Source organism: Haliotis rubra, unplaced genomic scaffold (genome assembly GCF_003918875.1).
Source record: "Haliotis rubra isolate DU_JTF1 unplaced genomic scaffold, ASM391887v1 Scf614, whole genome shotgun sequence".
NCBI lineage: Eukaryota > Metazoa > Mollusca > Gastropoda > Lepetellida > Haliotidae > Haliotis > Haliotis rubra.
The window spans coordinates 439,901-462,192 of NW_025767318.1; the positions used below are offsets into that span (position 1 = coordinate 439,901).

Genomic DNA, 22,292 nt, shown 5'->3' on the forward strand with positions numbered 1-22,292 from the left:
GCAGCCAGTGCCAGCTGTAAGTGGCATCCATAAGGATAAGGTGGACAGACTCACTGACTATGTTATTAGAGTGTGTTACCATACCCTGCTGGGGGAGAGTGTAACGGGTGGGTAAAGATGATAGTAGACTTCTGGGGAGAGGGGTGTGGTAAAACTACACAGGTGGGTAGAGATGATGAGTAGACTTCTGGGGGAGACAGGGTGTGGTAAACTGCTACACGTGTTTTAAAAGCGACACAGCTGGGTAGAGATGATAGTGTGGGGCAGAATATAAGTACATTCACCATAACTTCACTTTATCTGATATATGACCAGTGTCTAACAATATATCATAATTATTCCAGCAAACCCTTGCTCTAAAAGAGTTATATCATATGGTCCTTAACTCACTCACTCAAACATATAATGGTCACTTTTCAGGTGCCACAGTTCATCTTGGACCAGATGGTGAATGAGGGTCGAGGTGCTGATTGTGGCATCATCTGCACACAGCCCAGGAGGCTGAGCGCTGTGTCTATTGCTGAGCGGGTCGCTGTTGAGAGATGTGAAAACCTGGGCATGTCTGTTGGATACAGTGTCAGATTTGAGTCGGTCTTGCCTAGACCGTACGGAGCTCTGCTGTACTGTACTGTCGGTGAGTGTCCATTATACACCACATACACATATACATACAAGCTGGGTGTTCCTGGGTCACTGGAGTAGCCCTGTGGTCAATGTGCTTGCTTATCACAGCAAAAGTCCAGGTTCAATTCCTCACATGGGTGACCGCCTCCGTGGTGTAGTGGTTAGAGCGTCCGCCCGGAGAGCGGAAGGTCGCAGGTTCGATCCCCCACCGCGTCATACCAAAAGACGTTAAAATGTGGTACTTGTTGGTCCCTGCCTGGCGCTCAGCATTAATGGGTACAACAAGGACTGGTCGGCTCGGAGTCAGTATACTGTGTCTGAGTGGGGTATTCATGCTTCACTGCGGCATGGTATCTCAGTGAACTAGCACTATAAAACCAGCACAAACACATACACACGCATGCACGTCGTCATATGAGCGAAATATTCTCAAGCACGACGTTAAACCCAATTTCACCTCACCTCACCTCACATGGGTACAATGTGTGAAAAACATTTCTGGTGTCCCCTACCTTAATATTGCTGGAATATTGCTAAAGATGGCATAGAATCATAATCACTCACACACTCCGCCGTTTTGAATATAGATAGAAGCTGATCTCCAATTCAGTGAGCCATTTTGATACCTGAGAAAAGTTTTGGGCATTGTGCATGTTTTGTGTAATTTTAGTACAGGAGAAAAGGAGACTGTCACTTGTGCCACAAATAGGTAGTGTTTGGGCCCATGGTATGTAGCATCAGGGAGTGGGATATGATACACTGGGTGATACAGAATACTATAGTGCGTTTGGCTCAAAAGCGGACCAATGAATTGCAATCTAACTCGAAAACTAATAAACATATAATACTCAATGAAACGCTGATTATAATCAAAACATCAGACCAACGCTGTGATTTGTTTGCAGAATTGATGTCCTAAAGTTAAAAAAGTTGTTTAACAACCTATCATTAAAACATTGACACTGTGAGTTCTTAAATTATCTCGCTGTTGGGGGTAGAGGATGTAAAAGTTTTAACTCAGTCCAGTGATTTCAAAACGTCCTTTAATCTCAAGTTCCAAGCTTTCTTATTTCACTTCTTCTAAATACAATCCACACAATGACAGAATAACAGTACCTAAACATTAATTTTGACAGTAAGTAAAACATGTCTAAACAATGAATGGACAGTGGCTGCACGGTGGCTGGACAGTGGCTGGACAGGTTGAAAAACCGTATGTCCTCTTAGCCCACAACACACAATCCTACAATTCTCTCTCAGAAACTTAAAAACATGTCTTACTTCTTCGGTATCTTAAAGCTCTCTGTTCCTTTCTCACACTCTTTCATTCCACATGTGTCACTTAAATTCTTGGTCGGCCACTTATCGTGGTTGATCAGGTCAGAACCCATAGGACCCCTCAAAGACAATTAGTCTATGAGTCTTAGTTGCAGTGGTAAATCACAGCTGCCACCAGTCCTGTGAATGTAGCCTCGGACATTTGCTGGCAGCAGGGGCTGGCAGATTCTTATGTCTCGACTAATATCTATATACTAAGCACATGCAGCCTCTCACACACAAACCCTAACAAAGTTACAAATATAATATTTTGCATGTACAGCAAATGCCTAAAATTCGGCTCTAACAGACACAGTTCACTATTTGTTACGAGGGAGGAGTGCATAGAAAGGGACAGCCAGGTGTTCGAGAAGCACGTGCACAAGTACCGACAAAGTTATTGATTCATCAACCTGTGCTGTGCCATCTCCATCTGTTCTCGAACACCTGGCTGTCCCTTTCTCTGCACTCCTCCCTCGTAACAAATAGTGAACTGTGTCAATATTTTAATGATTGTTTGTAAGACAACTTTTTTATTTTTAGGACATAAATTCTGCAAAAATGGTAGAAATGAAAAACTATCGATGCATCGATAGTATGTGTGACTATTGATAGTTTAGTAATTGACTTCCGTTGGTAAATGCGCAGTGCAAAAAACATTATGTTTGGGTGCAGATTTGCAGCTTCATTGAGTTTGTTTTAACTGTTTACTTGATTTGGGTTTCAAGTTTCTTGTTAGTTATTAAAAGAGGCTGAAACTACTTCAACCTGTTTCTATGTCATAAAAACTATACATTCATTTGGGAAATGACTTCAAATGAGACAATTAAAGGAGAAAAAAACTGTTGCAACATTATTGCAATAGTTGGTGGCAATAGACTATTGTTATCGCAATAGTATGTTGCAATAGTCTATTACTTAGTGTCACAATAGTTGTTCCCCCCTCAATAGTCACCCCTAGCAGTCATCCTGTATTATTTGATGTATTCACGACGTTGCTGTTGATGTCCAGGGACGCTGCTGAGGAGGCTGGAAGGAGGGTTGAGAGGAGTGTCTCATGTCATCGTTGATGAAATCCACGAGAGAGATATCAATGTATGTAGCTTCTTGTAACACTTGTTATTTTGCTGTATGTAACACTTATGCATGTAACACTCAGTTTCTTATCTAAACTGGTAGCGTGACTGCTGATATGTTTTCCATACAAATGCCTTGTTTGACTGATAAGTTGACAGTCAGCTGTGGAACCCAAATAGGCACAAGTCACCACTCAATAGCTGTAAAGTATGCACAAAATGTTAACACAAGAAACATGAATGCATCCTGTCTATAGAAATGGTGATCACTGTCATGTCTGTAGAGAAATTTATGGGTTTAACAAGGGAGGGTGGGGTGGGGTAGCCCAGTGGTTAAAGCCTTTGCTTGTGACATCGAAGACCAGGGTTGATTCCCCACATGGAGTATACGATTTGTGAAGCCCATTTCTGGTGTCCCCCGCCGTGATATTGCTGGAATATGCTTAAAAGTGGGTAAAACTCACTCACTCACTCACTCAGATTACGTAGACGAGTGATGTCTTACAAATCTTCAAATCCTCCACATGGATACAGTGCATGAATCCCATCTCACACAACCCTACCCTGTTGGAATGAGTTGTTGCTCATGAACTGGTTTGTGAGAGATAGACTGTTTGGAGACACCTGTAATATGGTACAGATATCGACACTGTGGAGTGAGACACTGTCCCCTGTTTTGCAGACTGACTTCCTGCTTGTGATGCTGCGAGACATGGTACATACCTACCCCGAGCTTCGAGTGGTGTTGATGTCGGCAACGGTGGATACATCGCTGTTCCAGGACTACTTTGGAGATTGTCAGGTGGTGGAAGTGTACGGACGAGTCTTCCCAGTGCAAGGTCAGTACTAGATCACCTTGTTGTAATGTCAGTACTAGATCATACTTGGTACAGAACTAGATCATATTTGGTGTAATGTCAATACTAGATCATCCTTGTTGTAATGTCAATACTAGATCATCCTTGTTGTTATGTCAGTACTAGATCTTACTTGATGTAATGTCAATACTAGATCGTACTTGATGTAATGTCAATACTAGATCATACTTGATGCCAGGTCAGTACTAGATCATACTTGATGTAATGTCAATACTACATCATACTTGATGTAATGTCAGTACTAGATCATACTTGATGTAATGTCAGTACTAGATCATACTTGATGTAATGTCAGTACTAGATCATACTTGATGTAATGTCAGTAAAAGATAGTACTAGGTCATACTTGATGTAATGTCAGATCTATATCATACTTGATGTAATGTCAGAACTAGATCATACTTGATGCAAGGTCAGTACTAGATCATGCTTGGTGTAATGTCAGTACTAGATCATACTTGATGTAATGTCAGAACTAGATCATACTTGATGTAATGTCAGAACTAGATCATACTTGATGTAATGTCAGTACTAGATCATACTTGATGTAATGTCAGAACTAGATCTTATTTGGTACAGGACTGGATCATGCTTGGTACAAGGTCAGAACTAGATCATACTTGGTACAGAACTAGATCATACTTGATGTAATGTCAGTACTAGATCATACTTGATGTAATGTCAGAACTAGATCATACTTGATGTAATGTCAGAACTAGATCATACTTGATGTAATATCAGTACTAGATCATACTTGATGTAATGTCAGAACTAGATCATACTTGATGTAATGTCAGATCATACTAGATGTCAGAACTAGATCATACTTGATGTAATGTCAGAACTAGATCACACTTGATGTAACTAGATCATACTTGATGTAATGTCAGTACTAGATCATACTTGATGTAATGTCAGAACTAGATCATACTTGATGTAATGTCAGTACTACATCATACTTGATGTAATGTCAGAACTAGATCATACTTGATGTAATGTCAGAACTAGATCATACTTGGTACAGGACTAGATCATGCTTGGTACGAGGTCAGAACTAGATCATACTTGGTACAGAACTAGATCATACTTGGTACAGAACTAGATCATACTTGATGTAAGAACTAGAGATGGTATGTAAGGTCAGAACATACTTGGTACAAGGTCAGAACTAGATCATGACTAGATGATGTACAAGGTCAGAACTAATGTCAGAACTAGATCATACTTGATGTAATGTGATGCTTGGTACAAGGTCAGAACTAGATCATACTTGATGTAAGTCAGGACTAGATCATACTTGGTACAAGAACTAGATCATACATGTCAACTAGATAGAGGTCAGAACTAGATCATACTTGATGTAATGTCAGGACTAGATAGAGGTCAGAACTAGATCATACTTGATGTAAGTCAGGACTAGATGATGCTTGGTACCAGGTCAGAACTAGATCATACTTGGCACCACGTCAGAACTAGATCATGCCTAGTGCAAGGTCAATACTAGGTCATGCTTGGTGCAAGATCCACACTACATAATACTTGGTACCCCTGAGGAATAACTTGACCTTGACCTGGTTGTTTCCTCATTTTCTACCCTTGAGACTGCTGCCATATAGCTGGAATATTGCTGAGTGCGGCGTAAAACTAAACTCACTCACTCACTCACTCACTCTACCCTTGAGGATTTTGATATCACCATGGTTACAGTGAAAGCTGACATAAGTGAGAACTTGGAGGTTACAATGCAAGTTTTAGGCTTTACAGATACCATTGAACTATTACTTTGAATTATCACTAACCAATATTGATAGACTGCTGTCACCATGAACACCTTTCTTTACCTCCAAGCATATTAATTTTGTTTCTAATCTGCACTACAGTATGACTGATTGTACAATGGCTTGTCACTCTTTTCTCTGCACCCGTGAAGGTCCGGGTTAGAATGAACCTTCAGTAACCCACGCTTGTCGTAAGAGGCGACTAACGGGATCGGGTGGTCAGGCTCGCTGACTGGGTTGACACATGTCATCGCATCCCAATTGCATAGATCAATGTTCATGCTGTTGATCCCTGGATTGTCTGGTTCAGATCCGATTATTTACAGACCGCTGCCATATAGCTGGAATATTGCCGAGTGTGGCGTAAAACTCAACTCACTCACTCACTCCTTTCCCTGCAGAGTACTACCTGGAGGACTGTATCCAGATGCTCAACTTCGTCCCTCCTCCAAATGAAAGGAAGCGAAAGAAGGGAGGGGGCGGGGATGACTTACCTGGAGATGACGAGCAAGAGGTTAGATTCTACATGGATCAGAAGGCCAACAAATAAATATGTTTCTGGTTTCCTGACAGATGCTAATTTGAGCCCCTTCACCATACATTTTATCGCCATGCTGGTACTGTCAGTGTTTGTGACACAAGGGTAGAATAGTTGTGCTTCACTATAGAAATCCCAATCTTAATTGTCATCAAGTATTTGGAGTGAATTGTAATAGCAAACATTTTTATCCTGTTTTTTTGTAAATATTCCCATGTAGCAGTTCACTTCTAAAATTTGCACAAAACAAGAATGTATCCTTTCAAGGGTTGTCACAATTATTGTGTTGCCTGACATGTAGAAAATGGAGAGTATTTAGCTCTTATATCATCAGTCTTACTAGTTCACTTCATGACAGCCATGCCTGCAGCTCTCTGCAAACATCTCTCACATCTGAACCACACACACCATATTACACGGTCCCACCGTTTGGTTTAAACATATTCCAGTGTAATTTATTGTGGCATATTGGACAATGCTACTTTGCACAAAGTAAAAACCTGCTCATCCCTTCATGTACTTCTGCAGGAGAACTGCAACCTGATTCTGACAGGTGACTACAGCCCGCAGACCAAGGTGGCCATGTCGCAGCTCAATGAGAAGGAGTTGTCGTTTGAGCTGATCGAGTCCATCCTGCGCTACCTGAAACAACTGAAGGTGGCAGGTGCTGTGCTGGTGTTCTTGCCAGGATGGAACCTCATCGTCTCTCTACAGAAGCACCTGGAGTCCAGCCCAGAGTTTGGTCAGTCGCAAAGGCAGCACAGCCTTCATACTTCTTCATGGATGGATGGATGGATGGATGGATGGATGGATGGATGGATGGATGGATGGATGGATGGATGGATGGATGGATGGATGGATGGATGGATGGATGGATGGATGGATGGATGGATGGATGGATGGATGGATGGATGGATGGATGGATGGATGGATGGATGGATGGATGGATTAGTAACAGAAGTGTTGTTTAATGCTAACCTGTTTATACTTCTCATTACCTGTTTGTCCAGTAAACAAAATGGACTTGAATTGGGTGACCTGTTGGTTGGAACTTCTTAACACTTTCTTGCCTTGTGTTCCCAGGAAGCTCAGCATACCGTGTTCTCCCCCTCCACTCCCAGATTCCCCGAGAAGACCAGCGCCGAGTGTTTAACCCCGTACCAGAGGGAGTCACCAAGGTAGGGGACTTAAACTGATCTTCAACAGGTTAATACAGTGTTACCACTATGTGTTGACTGGAGTTGAACAACTGGCTGGGATTCTGGACTTTTACTCCATGCTAGGGGGGACACACCATTTTTGGGATCTTTGAATAAGTTGTTGTTATGATGTCACTATGATGAGTGTAATGCGTCGTTCCAACCACATGGTTTCTCGTCTTTGGCATCATGCCAAAGGGACTCCCCAAGAAGAAGTGTTCAGCTGAACTTGAACAGGTTGTCTAAGATCTTACCAACTAGGGCTGACTAAATAGATTGATAATCGGGAAAATCGTCTGTGTGAATCATTATTAATGATTGTTGATATGAAAATTGTGTAATCGATAATATTGTTCATGAACGATGAAATCGTTGAAATTGATGAAATATTTTTAAAATTTACTCAGAAAATACACAAAGTTAATCTTCATTCATGGGTTGCTCCTAAAGTATGTTCAGGACGGCATTTTGCTGGTAATGTGAAATATGTTGATTTCATATTTTGTAGTCATTTTTGCTCAGAGATTATCGATTAATGATCTGTATTCATTTAACGATGAGGGGGCGGTGGGGTATCCTAGTGGTTAAGGCTTCATGCTGACGACCCGGGTTCGATTCCCAAGATGTGTACAATGTGTGAAGGCCATTTCTGGTGTCCCCCGCCGTGATATTGCTGGAATATTGCTAAAAGCGGCGTGAAACTAGACTCACTCATTCATTTAAAGATGATCGATCTTTATGATCTGTATCGACATCCTGCCCTATTACCAGCTGAGTTTCAGTTGAGTCACCTCGCAGGCTCGATGACTCTGTTAATGCATGTGGTCGTATCCCAATGTTTTGCATAGTATGTCATGCTTGCCATGTTTGTCGTGGCTATATTTATTATCTGTTTTTGAAGGCAGTGTCATACAATTGAAAAACTGCAGACTGCATTGTTAAGTCTGACATATTTTACTATTTAATATATTTATTATTAAATCATCATTTCAGATCATCTTGTCGACCAACATTGCCGAGACCAGTGTGACTATTGATGATGTTGTGTTTGTCATCGACTCTTGCAAGTAGGTTATGTAATGTTGCTTGATTATCTTTGCTATTATGACATATAACCTGCTCTCATACAAAAGTAGGCTCAAAAGTTTTAAGTCCATTTAATGTGTTGTATACCCACAGTTGACATTTATTGAGTGGAATAAACAAGAAAAGTTGTTCTTCCCTCCACATACACAGCTACATGCACGCGTCACCACACACAGACACAAACAAAACACCCGTGAAGATCCAGATTAGAATTGATCTTCAGTAACCCATGCTTGTCGTAAGAGGCAACTAATGGGTGGTCAGGCTTGCTGACTTGGTTGACACCTGTCATCGTATCCCAGTTGCATAGATTGATGCTGATGCTGTTGATCCCTGGATTGTCTGGTCCAGACTCGATTATTTACAGAACCACCGCCATATGGCCGGAATATTGCCAAGTGCAGCGTAACACTAAACTCACTCACTTACACACATAAAAAACACTCGTGCAAGAAACATCCACATGCACACAAACACAGGGAGAGAGACTGGCACACACTCAGACAGCTACACTTACATACAGTTTCGGTTGGCCTCTCTACATCCTCCAATAATTGCAGGGCCAAGATGAAGCTGTTCACCTCCCACAACAACATGACGAACTACGCCACTGTGTGGGCGTCCAAGACGAACCTGGAGCAGCGACGTGGGCGAGCAGGTCGAGTCAGGCCCGGCTTTGCTTTCCACCTGTGCAGCAGGGCGAGATTTGACAAGTAAGAGTTGTTTTATCTTGAGATGTCTGTAAGGGCTGAGATGCTATGAATGAAAGGGACTGTGTTTAGTGTATGCCATGATATTGATGGAATATTGCTATAAGTATCAGCTAGGTAGTCTCACTGACTCGGGCGGTGGGGTAGCCTAGTGGCTAAAGCGTTGGCTCGTCACGCCGAAGACACGGGTTCGAATCCCCACATGGGTACAATGTGTGAAGCCCATTTCTGGTGTCCCCCGCCGTGATGTTGCTGGAATATTGCTAAAAGAGACGTAAAACCAAACTCAGTCAGTCAGTCAGTCTCACTGACTCCCATTGCTTTTATATTTATTCACTTTTCATTAATTATCCTTTGGACCAATTTTAACAATGGGAACTTTTGAACATTTGCTTCCCAGATTGGACCAACACACTACACCCGAGATATTCCGTACACCACTTCATGAACTGGCCCTGTCAATCAAACTTCTGAGACTGGGTCCAATTGCTCAGTTCCTGGCCAAGGCAGTTGAGCCCCCACCCCTCGATGCTGTCATTGAAGCTGAAGCAACACTTTTCGAGGTATGTCAATTGATGGTGACAGAACTACATTCATTGCAATTGTTGAATCTCTTGTAGCAATTAATCGATGGTAGAAACAAGAAAACATCAATACATCAATAGTATGTGTGATTATCGATAGTTTCGTAATTGACTTCCCGTTGATAAATGCGCAGCGCAAAATACAGCAAGTACCAAATTCGTTCACATTGATTTAGAGTTATCTGCCCCTGTTACTTGGTAAGGGACCGTTCATAATTTATGGTGTGTGTGAGTGCGTGCGTGCGTGATGATTTTAAGGGGGCGGTTGTACATGACATGCAAGGGGGGCTCACTTATTATCCCCCACCGCACGAAGCGGGGGATATAGTTTTAGGCTCCGTCCGTCCGTACGAATTCGAATATCTTAAGAACCGTTCACTAGATTCTTTTCATATTTGGTACCTAGGTTCATCACAGTATAAGAAAGGTCCAAGTCAGGTTTGGTGACCTTGACCCCCATTTCAAGATCACAAGGGGACTTTAACGTTTTACCTGCATGTTAAGCTATCTCAAGAACCGTTCACTGGATTTTCTTCAATATTTTATTCAATACCATGCTTTATCTGGGGAAGGCGCAGGGCCCAGTCGATTTCGGTGACCTTCACATAATTTTCAAGGTCATGGTGACACATTGAAGATTTCAACATGTAAACCTGCAGGTTAAGCTATCTCAAGAACCGTTCACTGGATTTTCTTCATATTTGACACCAAGCTTCATCCAGGGAAGGCGCAGGGCCCAGTCGATTTGGGTGACCTTCACTTAATTTTCAAGGTCACGACGACACTTTGAAGATTTCAGCATGTTAACCTGAATTGTCAGCAAGATATTTCAAAAACGGTTCACTGGATTTTCTTCATAGACTTTCAAGACTTCCCTTGAATGCTTTTCAATAAGCAATTTCTTTAGTACTATTTGTGCACATTCCATACACTATGACATTCATGTCAAGGTCGAAGTCAGTCTTGAAAATATTTGTGTGTTTGAACACCTAAAGAGCAAGATATCAAGAGAGGTTGACTGGCCATGTTTTTGTTGACATTTAACTGCATCTTAAACTTTCATTACTTTATAAGTTTGATTTGATAATTTGTGGAGGGGGATTATGTCACCTTAGTGACAATGCTTGTTTTTACATAAATTTTAGGGGGGGTCATTCACATTGTACATTCTGCTCCATAAAAATCATCACCACCACCCCAGCCATAAATTATGAACGGTCTCTAAATAAACATGGCGGCCAACACGGCATGGGACTCACAGTTTGAAATTGTAAAAAACAATGCTGAATTACTTCAACTTGTTTTTATTTCATATAAACTGTTAATTCACTTGGGAAATGACTTCAAATGAGACAATTCAAGGAGAAAAAAACTTTTACAATATTACTGTCGCAATTGTTGTTTCCCCCATCAATAGTCACCCCTATTATTTAAATAGCACTTGGAAGTTGCAAGCACAAGGGAGGTAATTCTACTGATATACAACCTCTTCATGACAAGGAATGTGGCATTTTGATGAAGATAAAAAGATAGGACTGAGTAGGCAAGACTGGTAAAACATACCAACAACTGATATGGACAGGTTGGTTTGAAGTCTGTATATGGGAGCAACATACCTCAGTTCAGAAGAAAGACTCCATAACAATTACTGTTGTTTTACTCATGTGTTCCCCCTTAGTCCCTGAATGCACAATGCCATTTATAGTGCATTTGGCTCAAAAGCGGACCGATGAATTGCAGTCTAACTCAAAAACTAATAAACATATAATACTCAATGAAACGCTAATCATAATGAAAACGTCAGACCAACTCTGTGAGGTTTTTGCAGAATTTATGTCCTAAACATAAAAAAGTTGTTTAACAAACTATCATTAAGATATTGACACAGTTCACTATTTGTTACGAGGGAGGAGTGCAGAGAAAGGGACAGCCGGGTGTGCGAGAAAGGATGGAGACGGCACAGCACAGGTTAATGAATCAATAAGTTTGTCGGCACTTGTGCATGTGCTTCTCTAACACCTGGCTGTCCCTTTCTCTCTTTCTCTGTCCCTTTATGTTTATTAGTTTTCGAGTTAGATTGCAATTCATCGGTCTGCTTTTGAGCCAAATGGACTATAAAAAGTGGTCAAATGTAGTACATGTTATATGTAGGATTACTCTTGCTGAGTAAAGTACAGATTCTGGTACTTGTGTTTGGTTGAGTCCCATCCAGGAGACTATAAATACTCTGAATGAATGAACCCAGATTATGAACGTCCGGGCACCTAATCATAAGCACACAAAGCCAGCGATCTAACCCACCATGGGTTTTACAATCAGTAGAAGTCGGACAGCTGATAGCCAAGATCCTGTACTTTATGTACCCCCTCTAACCAGTGTAATTGGTTCGGCTCCCATGGATGGAGGTGTCCTCAGATCTTGATGCTGACTGGAATCAGACCAGATGAAAAGATGAGTTTAGGTAATATCAGATGTTATTGGGGAACCAGGGGCCTGGGTGGGAGGGGGAGGTGTTGCTCTTTGGACCGTGTGGGGCAGTGGGATAGCCTAGTGGTTATGACTTCACTCGTCCACTGAAGACTTGGGTTCGATACCCCACATGGGCACAATGTGTGAAGCCCATTTCAGGTGTACCCCACCTTGATATTGCTAGAATAATGCTAAAAGCAACTTAAAACCTACCTCACTCACTCTTTGGACTGTGTCTTGTTTGGTTGATCTCCCCAACTGATTGTAACATATTTTCAGCCAATAAACAACATTTCCTTTGTAAGGTGAGTACATACATGTTTAAGCTTTCCAGTCCTATTCTGAAATTGTCTATATGTTGTAGATATGCGAGCACTGGACGCGAATGATGAGTTGACCCCCCTGGGAAAGATCCTCGCCAAACTTCCCATCGAGCCTCGGCTCGGCAAGATGATCATATTTGGGTGTATCTTCTAGTAAGTGTTCAGATTAAAGAGCATGATTTTGTTTTTAATTTATGTCACATGGTATATTTTTTAAAAACTTTAAAAGTTAGCAGCCAGTGAAAATTGTAGGTAGGCATTAGTTAAATGTCTTCAAAAAGGGATCCTAAACTTTGCTTGTAATAAACAATATAGTAAGGTAAGGTTTTATATGATACAGTGAGATGCCTACAATGTTCTATGTTAACCTTGTGTTAATGAACAGAGTATCCTGTGTCAGGTCAGATCAAAGACATAATAGCACATGCTATTTTTCACGGTAACAGCCGTGGAGAGGAGATAAGAGATGTCGAAACTCAGTGCTGAACTTCCTTGACATTTGAGATTGCTTAACAAACTGCTAAAACAGGTTCTATTTGTCCACTCACTCACTCACTCACTCACTCACTGTTCTATCATGCTTATTGAATTGTTCTTTATAGGTGCATGTTATTAACATAGTTCTTTTCTTCAGTGTTGGAGATGCGATGTGCACAATAGCTGCCAGTACCACATTCCCTGAACCCTTCATCGTCCCGGCAGACCGGCGGCGCCTGGGCTGGGTGCACAAGAGTCTAGCGGGGAGCCGATTCAGCGACCATGTGGCGCTACTCAATGCCTTCCAGCTGTGGGAGGAGGCCAGGTACTGTCATCTGAGTCTTTAGCCATATTTTCTAGTGGTTGTCACAGGTTGGGTTTACAGAGTTATGTTCCACTCAATATTCTGGTTTCTTTTGAAGCTGAATATTCGTTTGTATCTATGGATTTCTTATTTCTTACTTGTCATAAGAGGTGACTAACGGGATTGGGTGGTCAGGCTCGCTGACTTGTTGACACGTCATTGTATTCCAATTGCATAGATCAATGGTATTGATCTAAGACTGTAATCACCTGTTTGTGTTGGTCAGATGTTGTCAGTGCATGATTCTGGCTGATTGTCACAGTTGGGTCCTGTCACTGGTGACAGCAGTAGAATAGACTGCCGGACGGTACAGTCAATCACTGTCAGGTAGTTGGTGTATTGGTGATGCAAGGGAGACAACTCACAGTTAGACTGTTTGTGTTTCAGATCAGGAGGCGAGGACAGTGAGATATATTTCTGTGACCAGAAGTCCCTCAATCTCCAAACGTTACGCATGACATCTGAAGCAAAGGTAGGTCTGTCGGAATTTCCTTGTCACCCTCCCGACTGAAAAGTTCAACAAACATCACTATCACAATTGCAGGCAAGCTTCATTTCAAGTTAGCGTAGATAGATGTTCATGCTGTTGATCCCTGGATTGTCTTGTCCAGACTCGATTATTTACAGACCGCTGCCATAAAGCTGGAATATTGCTGAGTGTGGTGTAAAACTCACTGACTCACTGACTCATTTCAAGTTACGCGTCTCTTATGCTGCTATATCATGAAAATGTACTTCTTTGGTCAAGGTCATGACATAGAATCCAGTACCTGAGACAATCAGAGGGACAGGTCCTTGAGATCCTTAATTTCCCATAATGACCTTGCTAAGAGGAATCAACTGGTAATAGAAATTGGCACTAGTCCCATAGTCCTTCAAAAACTGCCTAATATTTAGAGTATCATAAGGACTAGTAAGTACTTGTACCCGTGAAGATCCGGGGTAGAATAGGTCTTCAGCAACCCATGCTTGCCACAAGAGGTGACTATGCTAGTCATAAGAGGCGATCGGGTGGTCAGGCTCGCTGACTTGGTTGACACATCTCATCGTTTCCCAATTGCGCAGATCGATGCTCATGCTGTTGATCACTGGATTGTCTGGTCCAGACTCGATTAATTACAGACTGCCGCCATAAAGCTGGAATATTGCGGGTGCAGTGTAAACTAAACTCTTAACTCACTCACTCACTCACTCACTCACTAGTAGGTACTTGACATTTGTAGGGTGTTACTGTGTGTTATGTTAAGGACTAGTGGACTGTGCATGTTTCCATCATCGGTTACTGTTTGTTGCTATGTTGCTGTTACTGTAAATGTTGCTATTTTGTTTGCAACTGTGTTGCTATATTTGTTACTGTGCTTGACAGAATCAGCTGAGGGACATCCTATCGAATACTGGATTTCCAGATGAGAGCCTCATGCCCATGGGCTTCAACTTCGTGGGGCCAGACAACAGACTGGACATTGTGAGTGCTCATTCTAAGTGTATGTGTATCGCTTCTAATTACCATTTATAGCCTCTTTCTATGGGCTGTGGGGTGGCCCAGTGGTTAAAGTGTTTGCTCATCACACTGAAGACCCGTGTTTGATTCTCCATATGGGTACAATGTGTGAAGCCTATTTCTGGTGTCCCCTGCTGTGATATTGCTGGAATATTGCTAAAAGAGGCGTAAAGCCATACTTATTCATTCACTCACTCATAACCCCTGGTCTCAATCCGCTTGTGCTGGACAGTAGAATCGATCAGGTGATCAGACAGTGACGTGGTAGATTGCATGTCAGTTTGCTCATAACATCAACCACTGGTTTGTTGGGTCCATATTTGTATCATCATACACAACCTGTGAAACTCTGGGTTACAACTGATCTTCAGTAACCCATGCTTGTCGTAAGAGGCGACTGACACGATCGGGTGGTCAGGCACTGGGTTGACTCATCGTATCCCAATTGTGCAGATCAATGCTTGTGCTGTTGATCACTGGATTGTCTGGTAGAGACTGTTATTTACAGACTGCCGCCATATAGCTGGAATATTGCTGAGTGCTGTGTAAAACTAAACTCACTCACTCATCATACAGCTACACTGTAAAACATCAAATACTGCGACCATGTGTTCCAGGCCATCACGCTGCTGGCAATGGGGCTGTACCCCAACGTGTGCTACCACAAGGAGAAGAGGAAGGTGCTCACCACAGAGAGCAGAGCTGCCCTAGTACACAAGTCATCGGTCAACTGCAGCAACTTCGAGGTCAACTTCCCATCACCTTTCTTCATCTTCGGAGAAAAGGTTAGTTCCAGACCATGTTAGCAACTAGTGAGTTTCAAGACCAGGGCCCGGTTTCACAAAGCTCTCGTAAGCCTATGATCTCGTTCGTAACTATCCTCTTAGAATTCCTACCTCCTATACTGTAACATTGACTTACGATAGTCGTATGGCCAGCATATGTGCAAGAAATTCTGTTCTGGCCTGTTTTACATCCTCCATGTTGATCTTGTGTTGTTGGAATGTTGAGTCAGATTGGCACATTTAGTCAAAACTAAATAAATTTGAAGGGCTTGCTGGAGAGTTTGATAATTAGAAATATTGGTGATGGTAAGAATTATTAACAATGATTGATGTGAACGTTTTGTCTTCATTGATATCTTAGATTTAACACTTGAAACTGATGTTACCCCTACAGATCAGAACCAGAGCTGTTTCCTGCAAGCAGATGACGATGGCCACACCTCTACAACTCCTGCTGTTCGGGGCACGAAGTGTCACTTTACAGGGAGACATGATAGTATTGGACAACTGGTGAGTGTCACTTTACAGCGAGACTTACTTGATAGTGCTGGACAACTGGCGAGTGTCACTAAGAAGTCATGATGTTACTGGGAAGTCGTGATGTTACTGGGAAGTCATGTTACTGGGAAGTCATGATGTTACTAAGAAGTCATGATGTTACTGGGAAGTCATGATGTTACTGGGAAGTCATGATGTTACTGGGAAGTCATGATGTTACTGGGAAGTCATGATGTTACTGGGAAGTCATGATGTTACTGGGAAGTCATGATGTTACTGGGAAGTCATGATGTTACTGGGAAGTCATGATGTTACTGGGAAGTCATGATGTTACTGGGAAGTCATGATGTTACTGGGAAGTCATGTTACTGGGAAGTCATGATGTTACTGGGAAGTCATGATGTTACTGTCATGAGTCATGATGTTACTGGGAAGTCATGATGTTACTGGGAAGTCATGTTACTGGGAAGTCATGATGTTACTGGGAAGTCATGATGTTACTGGGAAGTCATGATGTTACTGGGAAGTCATGATGTTACTGGGAAGTCATGATGTTACTGGGAAGTCATGATGTTACTGGGAAGTCATGTTACTGGGAAGTCATGATGTTACTGGGAAGTCATGATGTTACTGGGAAGTCATGATGTTACTGGGAAGTCATGATGTTACTGGGAAGTCATGATGTTACTGGGAAGTCATGATGTTACTGGAAGTCATGATGTTACTGGGAAGTCATGATGTTACTGGGAAGTCATGATGTTACTGGGAAGTCATGATGTTACTGGGAAGTCATGATGTTACTGGGAAGTCATGATGTTACTGGGAAGTCATGATGTTACTGGGAAGTCATGATGTTACTGGGAAGGGAAGATGTTACTGGGAAGTCATGATGTTACTGGGAAGTCATGATGTTACTGGGAAGTCATGATGTTACTGGGAAGTCATGATGTTACTGGGAAGTCATGATGTTACTGGGAAGTCATGATGTTACTGGGAAGTCATGATGTTACTGGGAAGTCATGATGTTACTGGGAAGTCATGATGTTACTGGGAAGTCATGATGTTACTGGGAAGTCATGATGTTACTGGGATGTGTTACTGGGATGTTACTGGGAAGTCATGATGTTACTGGGAAGTCATGATGTTACTGGGAAGTCATGATGTTACTGGAAGTCATGATGTTACTGGGAAGTCATGATGTTACTGGGAAGTCATGATGTTACTGGGAAGTCATGATGTTACTGGGAAGTCATGATGTTACTGGGAAGTCATGATGTTACTGGGAAGTCATGATGTTCAGTCATGATGTTACTGGGAAGTCATGATGTTACTGAGAAGTCATGATGTTACTGGGAAGTCATGATGTTACTGGGAAGTCATGATGTTACTGGGAAGTCATGATGTTACTGGGAAGTCATGATGTTACTGGGAAGTCATGATGTTACTGGGAAGTCATGATGTTACTGGGAAGTCATGATGTTACTGGGAAGTCATGATGTTATGTGGGAGGTCATGATGTTACTACTCATGATGGAAGTCATGATGTTACTGGGAGGTCATGATGTTACTGGGAAGTCATGATGTTACTGGGAAGTCATGATGTTACTGGGAAGTCATGATGTTACTGGGAGGTCTGTCAGGATGTTACTGAGGGGATGTTACTGGGAAGTCATGATGTTACTGGGAGGTCATGATGTTACTGGGAAGTCATTATGTTACTGGGAAGTCATGATGTTACTGGGAAGTCATGATGTTACTGGGAAGTCATGATGTTACTGGGAAGTCATGATGTTACTGGGAAGTCATGATGTTATGATGTTACTGGGAAGTCATGATGTTACTGGGAAGTCATGATGTTACTGGGAAGTCATGATGTTACTGGGAAGTCATGATGTTACTGGGAAGTCATGATGTTACTGGGAAGTCATGATGTTACTGGGAAGTCATGTTACTGGCAAGTCATGATGTTACTAGGAAGTCATGATGTTACTGGGAAGTCATGATGTTACTGGGAGGTCATGATGTTACTGGGAAGTCATGTTATGAGATGTTACTGGGAGGTCATGATGTTACTAGGAAGTCATGATGTTACTGGGAAGTCATGATGTTACTGGGAAGAAGTCATGATGTTACTGGGAGGTCATGATGTTACTGGGAAGTCATGATGTTACTGGGAAGTCATGTTACTGGGAAGTCATGATGTTACTGGAAAGTCATGATGTTACTGGGAAGTCATGATGTTACTGGGAAGTCATGATATTACTTGAAAGTCATTATGTCACTGAGATATTGTGTCACTTCAGGATCAACCTTCGGATGGAATATGAGTTGGCAGCTAGTTTAGTTGCATTACGTCCATTGCTGGAGGCTCTGATGGTGAGGTCGACAAAGGAGCCGGAGGGAGCGGCAGAGCCAGGGCCTCAAGAAGAGTGTCTTCTGGCTGTGCTGAGGGCAATTTCACGTCCCCATGCCGGCCGATTTGGTCTCAGCCAAGAATCGTGAGTACCTTTAAAACAGTCCTTGTATCTTCTGGCAGTCTCACCACGATGTAAGTTTAGGTTAAGTTGTCTTCAACAGGACATGTTCTCCCAAACTGTTTTGGCCAGGTGTAGGTGGTTGTATGAAATTTGTTGACATTAATTTCATGATGAATATTTACCGTAACGGAAACACTGCAAACACAGCATTAAGTCCAATTCATTTACATATATAACAGTAAAAGTATGCATGATGTCCAATCCAATCAGCTTACATGCTTAAACTGCCTATCTGAAGGAAACTGTTTTTGTCTCAATGATCATGTTCAGAGCAATTCATATGATGATTTTACAGATTTGATATCAAGATTCTTTCTCCACAGGGGTGGCAACAATATGCGAGGACCTCCTGCCAAGATGCCCCGGATGGGGAGGAGGAGGGTTTGGAGGAGGAGGAGGATATGGTGGAGGGAGAGGGGGGTATGGTGGTGGGGAGGAGGATATGGAGGTGGGGGAGGAGGAGGGTATGGGAGGTAAGGGGGGAGGATATGGGGGTGGTAGAGGTGGTGGCTATGGAGGTGGCCGGTCAGGAGGAGGGTATGGAGGTGGCGGCTACGGAGGTGGTCGAGGTAGGGGAGGAGGAGGTGGATTTGGTGGGGGTGGGAGCAAGTATGGAGGAGGAGGGGGATATGGAGGCGGGGGTGGATTTGGCCGTGGAGGAGGATTCCGCAATGAGCAGCAAGGTGGCTCTTGGGGTGGGGGAAGCAGCAGTGAGGGTGGCAGCTTCTCCTTTGGTAGTGGAGGAAGAGGCAGCAGACAATTTGGTGGTGGAGATCAGGACTAATTTAAGGAGGAACATCACAGGTCAACAGCTGAGAACTTACAATGTTGTGTTCATCAAGAAACCATGGATGTGTTATAGACTGTGGTTGGACGTCTTTATGAAGTTTCCATTTGAAAAATTAATGAGATCGAAATTTGGGCATTGTGTTCTTCATAAAGAATGTTTACATTGAATATATCTTTGTAATCAAAGTGTGCGATTGAAGATGTCTGTCTGAGACTAATCTTGAACCTGAGAGTGTATCCCAACACTGATTTTATACAAGACTACTACAAGATACCATACACAGTCTGGGCAATTATTTCCATTTGAGCAGAATCTTTGCATTTAGTGTAAATCTCCCAAAATATTGAACCATTACTATTAGAGTGAATATTTTGTGAATTTTATCTGACAAAATGGACAGTAATTAATCCAAGTTAAGTACCTTGATACAGGATACAGGAAGTTTCATAATGATTTCAAAATGGTAACTTGTATATCTTGTGATGGGAAGGTTTCAGTGTTTTTTAGTTTGACAGAGAAGAAGCAAACAAAAGATGACTTCATTTTGTTAAAACTATACCGTATTGCTAACACTGTATGGTAATATGTTAAATGAGATACTTATGGTCCAAATTATTCCCAATTGCCACAATATGTGGTCAGCATCTTGTCTGTCACAACTCGCTTCATTTTATATTGTTGCATCATGTTTAAAATTTTTGTCATTACTTATTGAAGTTATCTGCAATTAAGTAAAATTCACATCATATCAGTTTTATGGTTATGATACTTGACTGCCCAACCATCAGAGATGGTCTGGTAATGTGTCAGACTTGTTGGTCTGGTTGTCAAGCATTTACTATTTTTAAAACATTTCATTCACTCTTTGTGGGACTGTCAATTTAAAGTTCTTTGGTGTTATAGCATTGTGTTTGTGAGCTGTCAAACCTTTTGACTGCTCTTGTCATGATTTGCCTTTGGTGGCCCAGTTACACTATACTGTGCAGAGTTGTGTCCCTTGAATGATCCAGAAGAGATGACATAATTAGCCTGCTGGAGTTGGACACCCACTGTTGTCTCTGTATTACTATGTTGAGTTTGTTTACAGGATCTGACAAATTGTACACAATATTATTTTGAACAATATGTGAAATAAATTTCCATGAACAATGTTGATTTTTATTTTGTCATTGATTGAAAGTTGGACACAGAAGTTCAGATGAGCTGTTTGGGCTGTAGGTTGGTCTTGGAATAAAGTGGATATCTAGAGCATAGAATGTTTGTCCACTGATCAAGACTGGGGTGATGTTACATTGAACACTTGAGCGGCGACCTGACACAGATGACATTACATGGCACACTGTGACCGCCTCCGTTGTGTAGTGGTTAGAGCGTCCGCCCGGAGAGCGGAAGGTCGCGGGTTCGATCCCCGACCGCGTCATACCAAAAGACGTTAAAATATGGTACTTGTTGGTCCCTGCCTGGCGCTCGGCATTAATGGGTACAACAAGGACTGGTCGGCTCGGAGTCAGTATAATGTGTCTGAGTGGGGTATTCATGCTTCACTGCGGCGTGGTATCTCAGTGAGCTAGCACTATAAAACCAGCTTCAGTCTGGGCTAGTACAAGCAGCTGCACATACACATACATACGCGTGCACGTCGTCATATGAGCCAAATATTCTCAAGCAAGACGTTAAACCCAATTTCACCTCACCTCACATGGCACACTGTAGCAATGAACTATTCTACACCAGAATCCTATGACATATAACAGCTAAAACATGTGACTAAAATGCATGAAAAGGGATGGCTTTTAGAACTTGTTTAAGTATGAGCAAATCTATGACCCAAGAAAAATGTTTTATCAAGTCTATTTTATGTGCACATGAGAAAATCAGCTTGAGTGAAAGTCTTGCTATCCTCCCATGAACAGGACACACTGTAAGGTAACTGAATACATAGTGGCATTGAACCAAACTCCGTCTCTGGCTTCAGGTAATAGTGTGGATATTGTCTGGACATTGTAATGACTGACAAATGTAAGCCTCAGGTGAAGCTTTGTTTACAGGTTAACAAACGATTGTCACTTGAAGCTCTTGGATTTTATTAAACAATATGGTTTGTTTAAAAACAACCTGATATAACACCATAATCTGCTGTATCAGAATTTATCAATGCGAGCTGCATTAACTTAGAAGCTGCTACTTGAACTGTAATAAGAGATTTACTGATGTGTTATTGCAATTACATAGCATGGCTGGTGTGAGTATGTCTGCTTGTACAAGTGTCGACATAGGCTGCCTTTATTGTGCTACCTGACCAATAGGCCACAGTTTAACATATATATCCCACACACACAGAGTCTCTGAGTCAACATTGAATCAGTTCATGTAGTTTATCCTCTTCATATTGAATAGGGGGCGGTGGCGTAGCCTCGTGGTTAAAACGTTCACTCGTCACGCTTAAGGACAACAAACTGGACATTGTGAGTGGTCATTCTAAGTGTATCACTTCTAAATACCATTTAAAGACGGAGGGTCAAGGGGCTGTGGGGTGGCCAAGTGGTTAAAGCATTCGCTCATCATGTCAAAGACCCGGGTTCAATTCCCCACATGGGTACAATGTGTGAAGCCCATTTCAGGTGTCCATAGATGTGATGTTGCTGGAATATTGCTAAAAGCAAAATCATATTCACTCACTCACTCAAACTAAGTAGCAGGCAATTTACATCATAAACTGCACTGTTATAAAGACTAAATCATTATTCTTTGTGTATAT

At 42.0% G+C, this 22,292-nt stretch overlaps 1 protein-coding gene across 1 annotated transcript in view; it reads left to right on the plus strand.

Moving 5' to 3' along the window:
- LOC124255967 (ATP-dependent RNA helicase A protein-like) overlaps positions 1–20,337 on the plus strand; it is a 33,069-nt gene extending 12,732 nt beyond the window's left edge. The window contains 18 exon segments of the mRNA XM_046689914.1: positions 421–634; positions 2,954–3,036; positions 3,700–3,856; positions 6,075–6,187; positions 6,740–6,953; positions 7,295–7,389; positions 8,404–8,477; positions 9,057–9,209; positions 9,607–9,773; positions 12,624–12,735; positions 13,217–13,384; positions 13,811–13,895; positions 14,790–14,888; positions 15,542–15,709; positions 16,104–16,219; positions 18,511–18,705; positions 19,068–19,113; positions 19,115–20,337. Coding sequence (XP_046545870.1) covers positions 421–634; positions 2,954–3,036; positions 3,700–3,856; positions 6,075–6,187; positions 6,740–6,953; positions 7,295–7,389; positions 8,404–8,477; positions 9,057–9,209; positions 9,607–9,773; positions 12,624–12,735; positions 13,217–13,384; positions 13,811–13,895; positions 14,790–14,888; positions 15,542–15,709; positions 16,104–16,219; positions 18,511–18,705; positions 19,068–19,113; positions 19,115–19,528 — 2,673 coding nt within the window. The 3' untranslated portion in view covers positions 19,529–20,337.
- Positions 20,338–22,292: the final 1,955 nt, after the last annotated feature.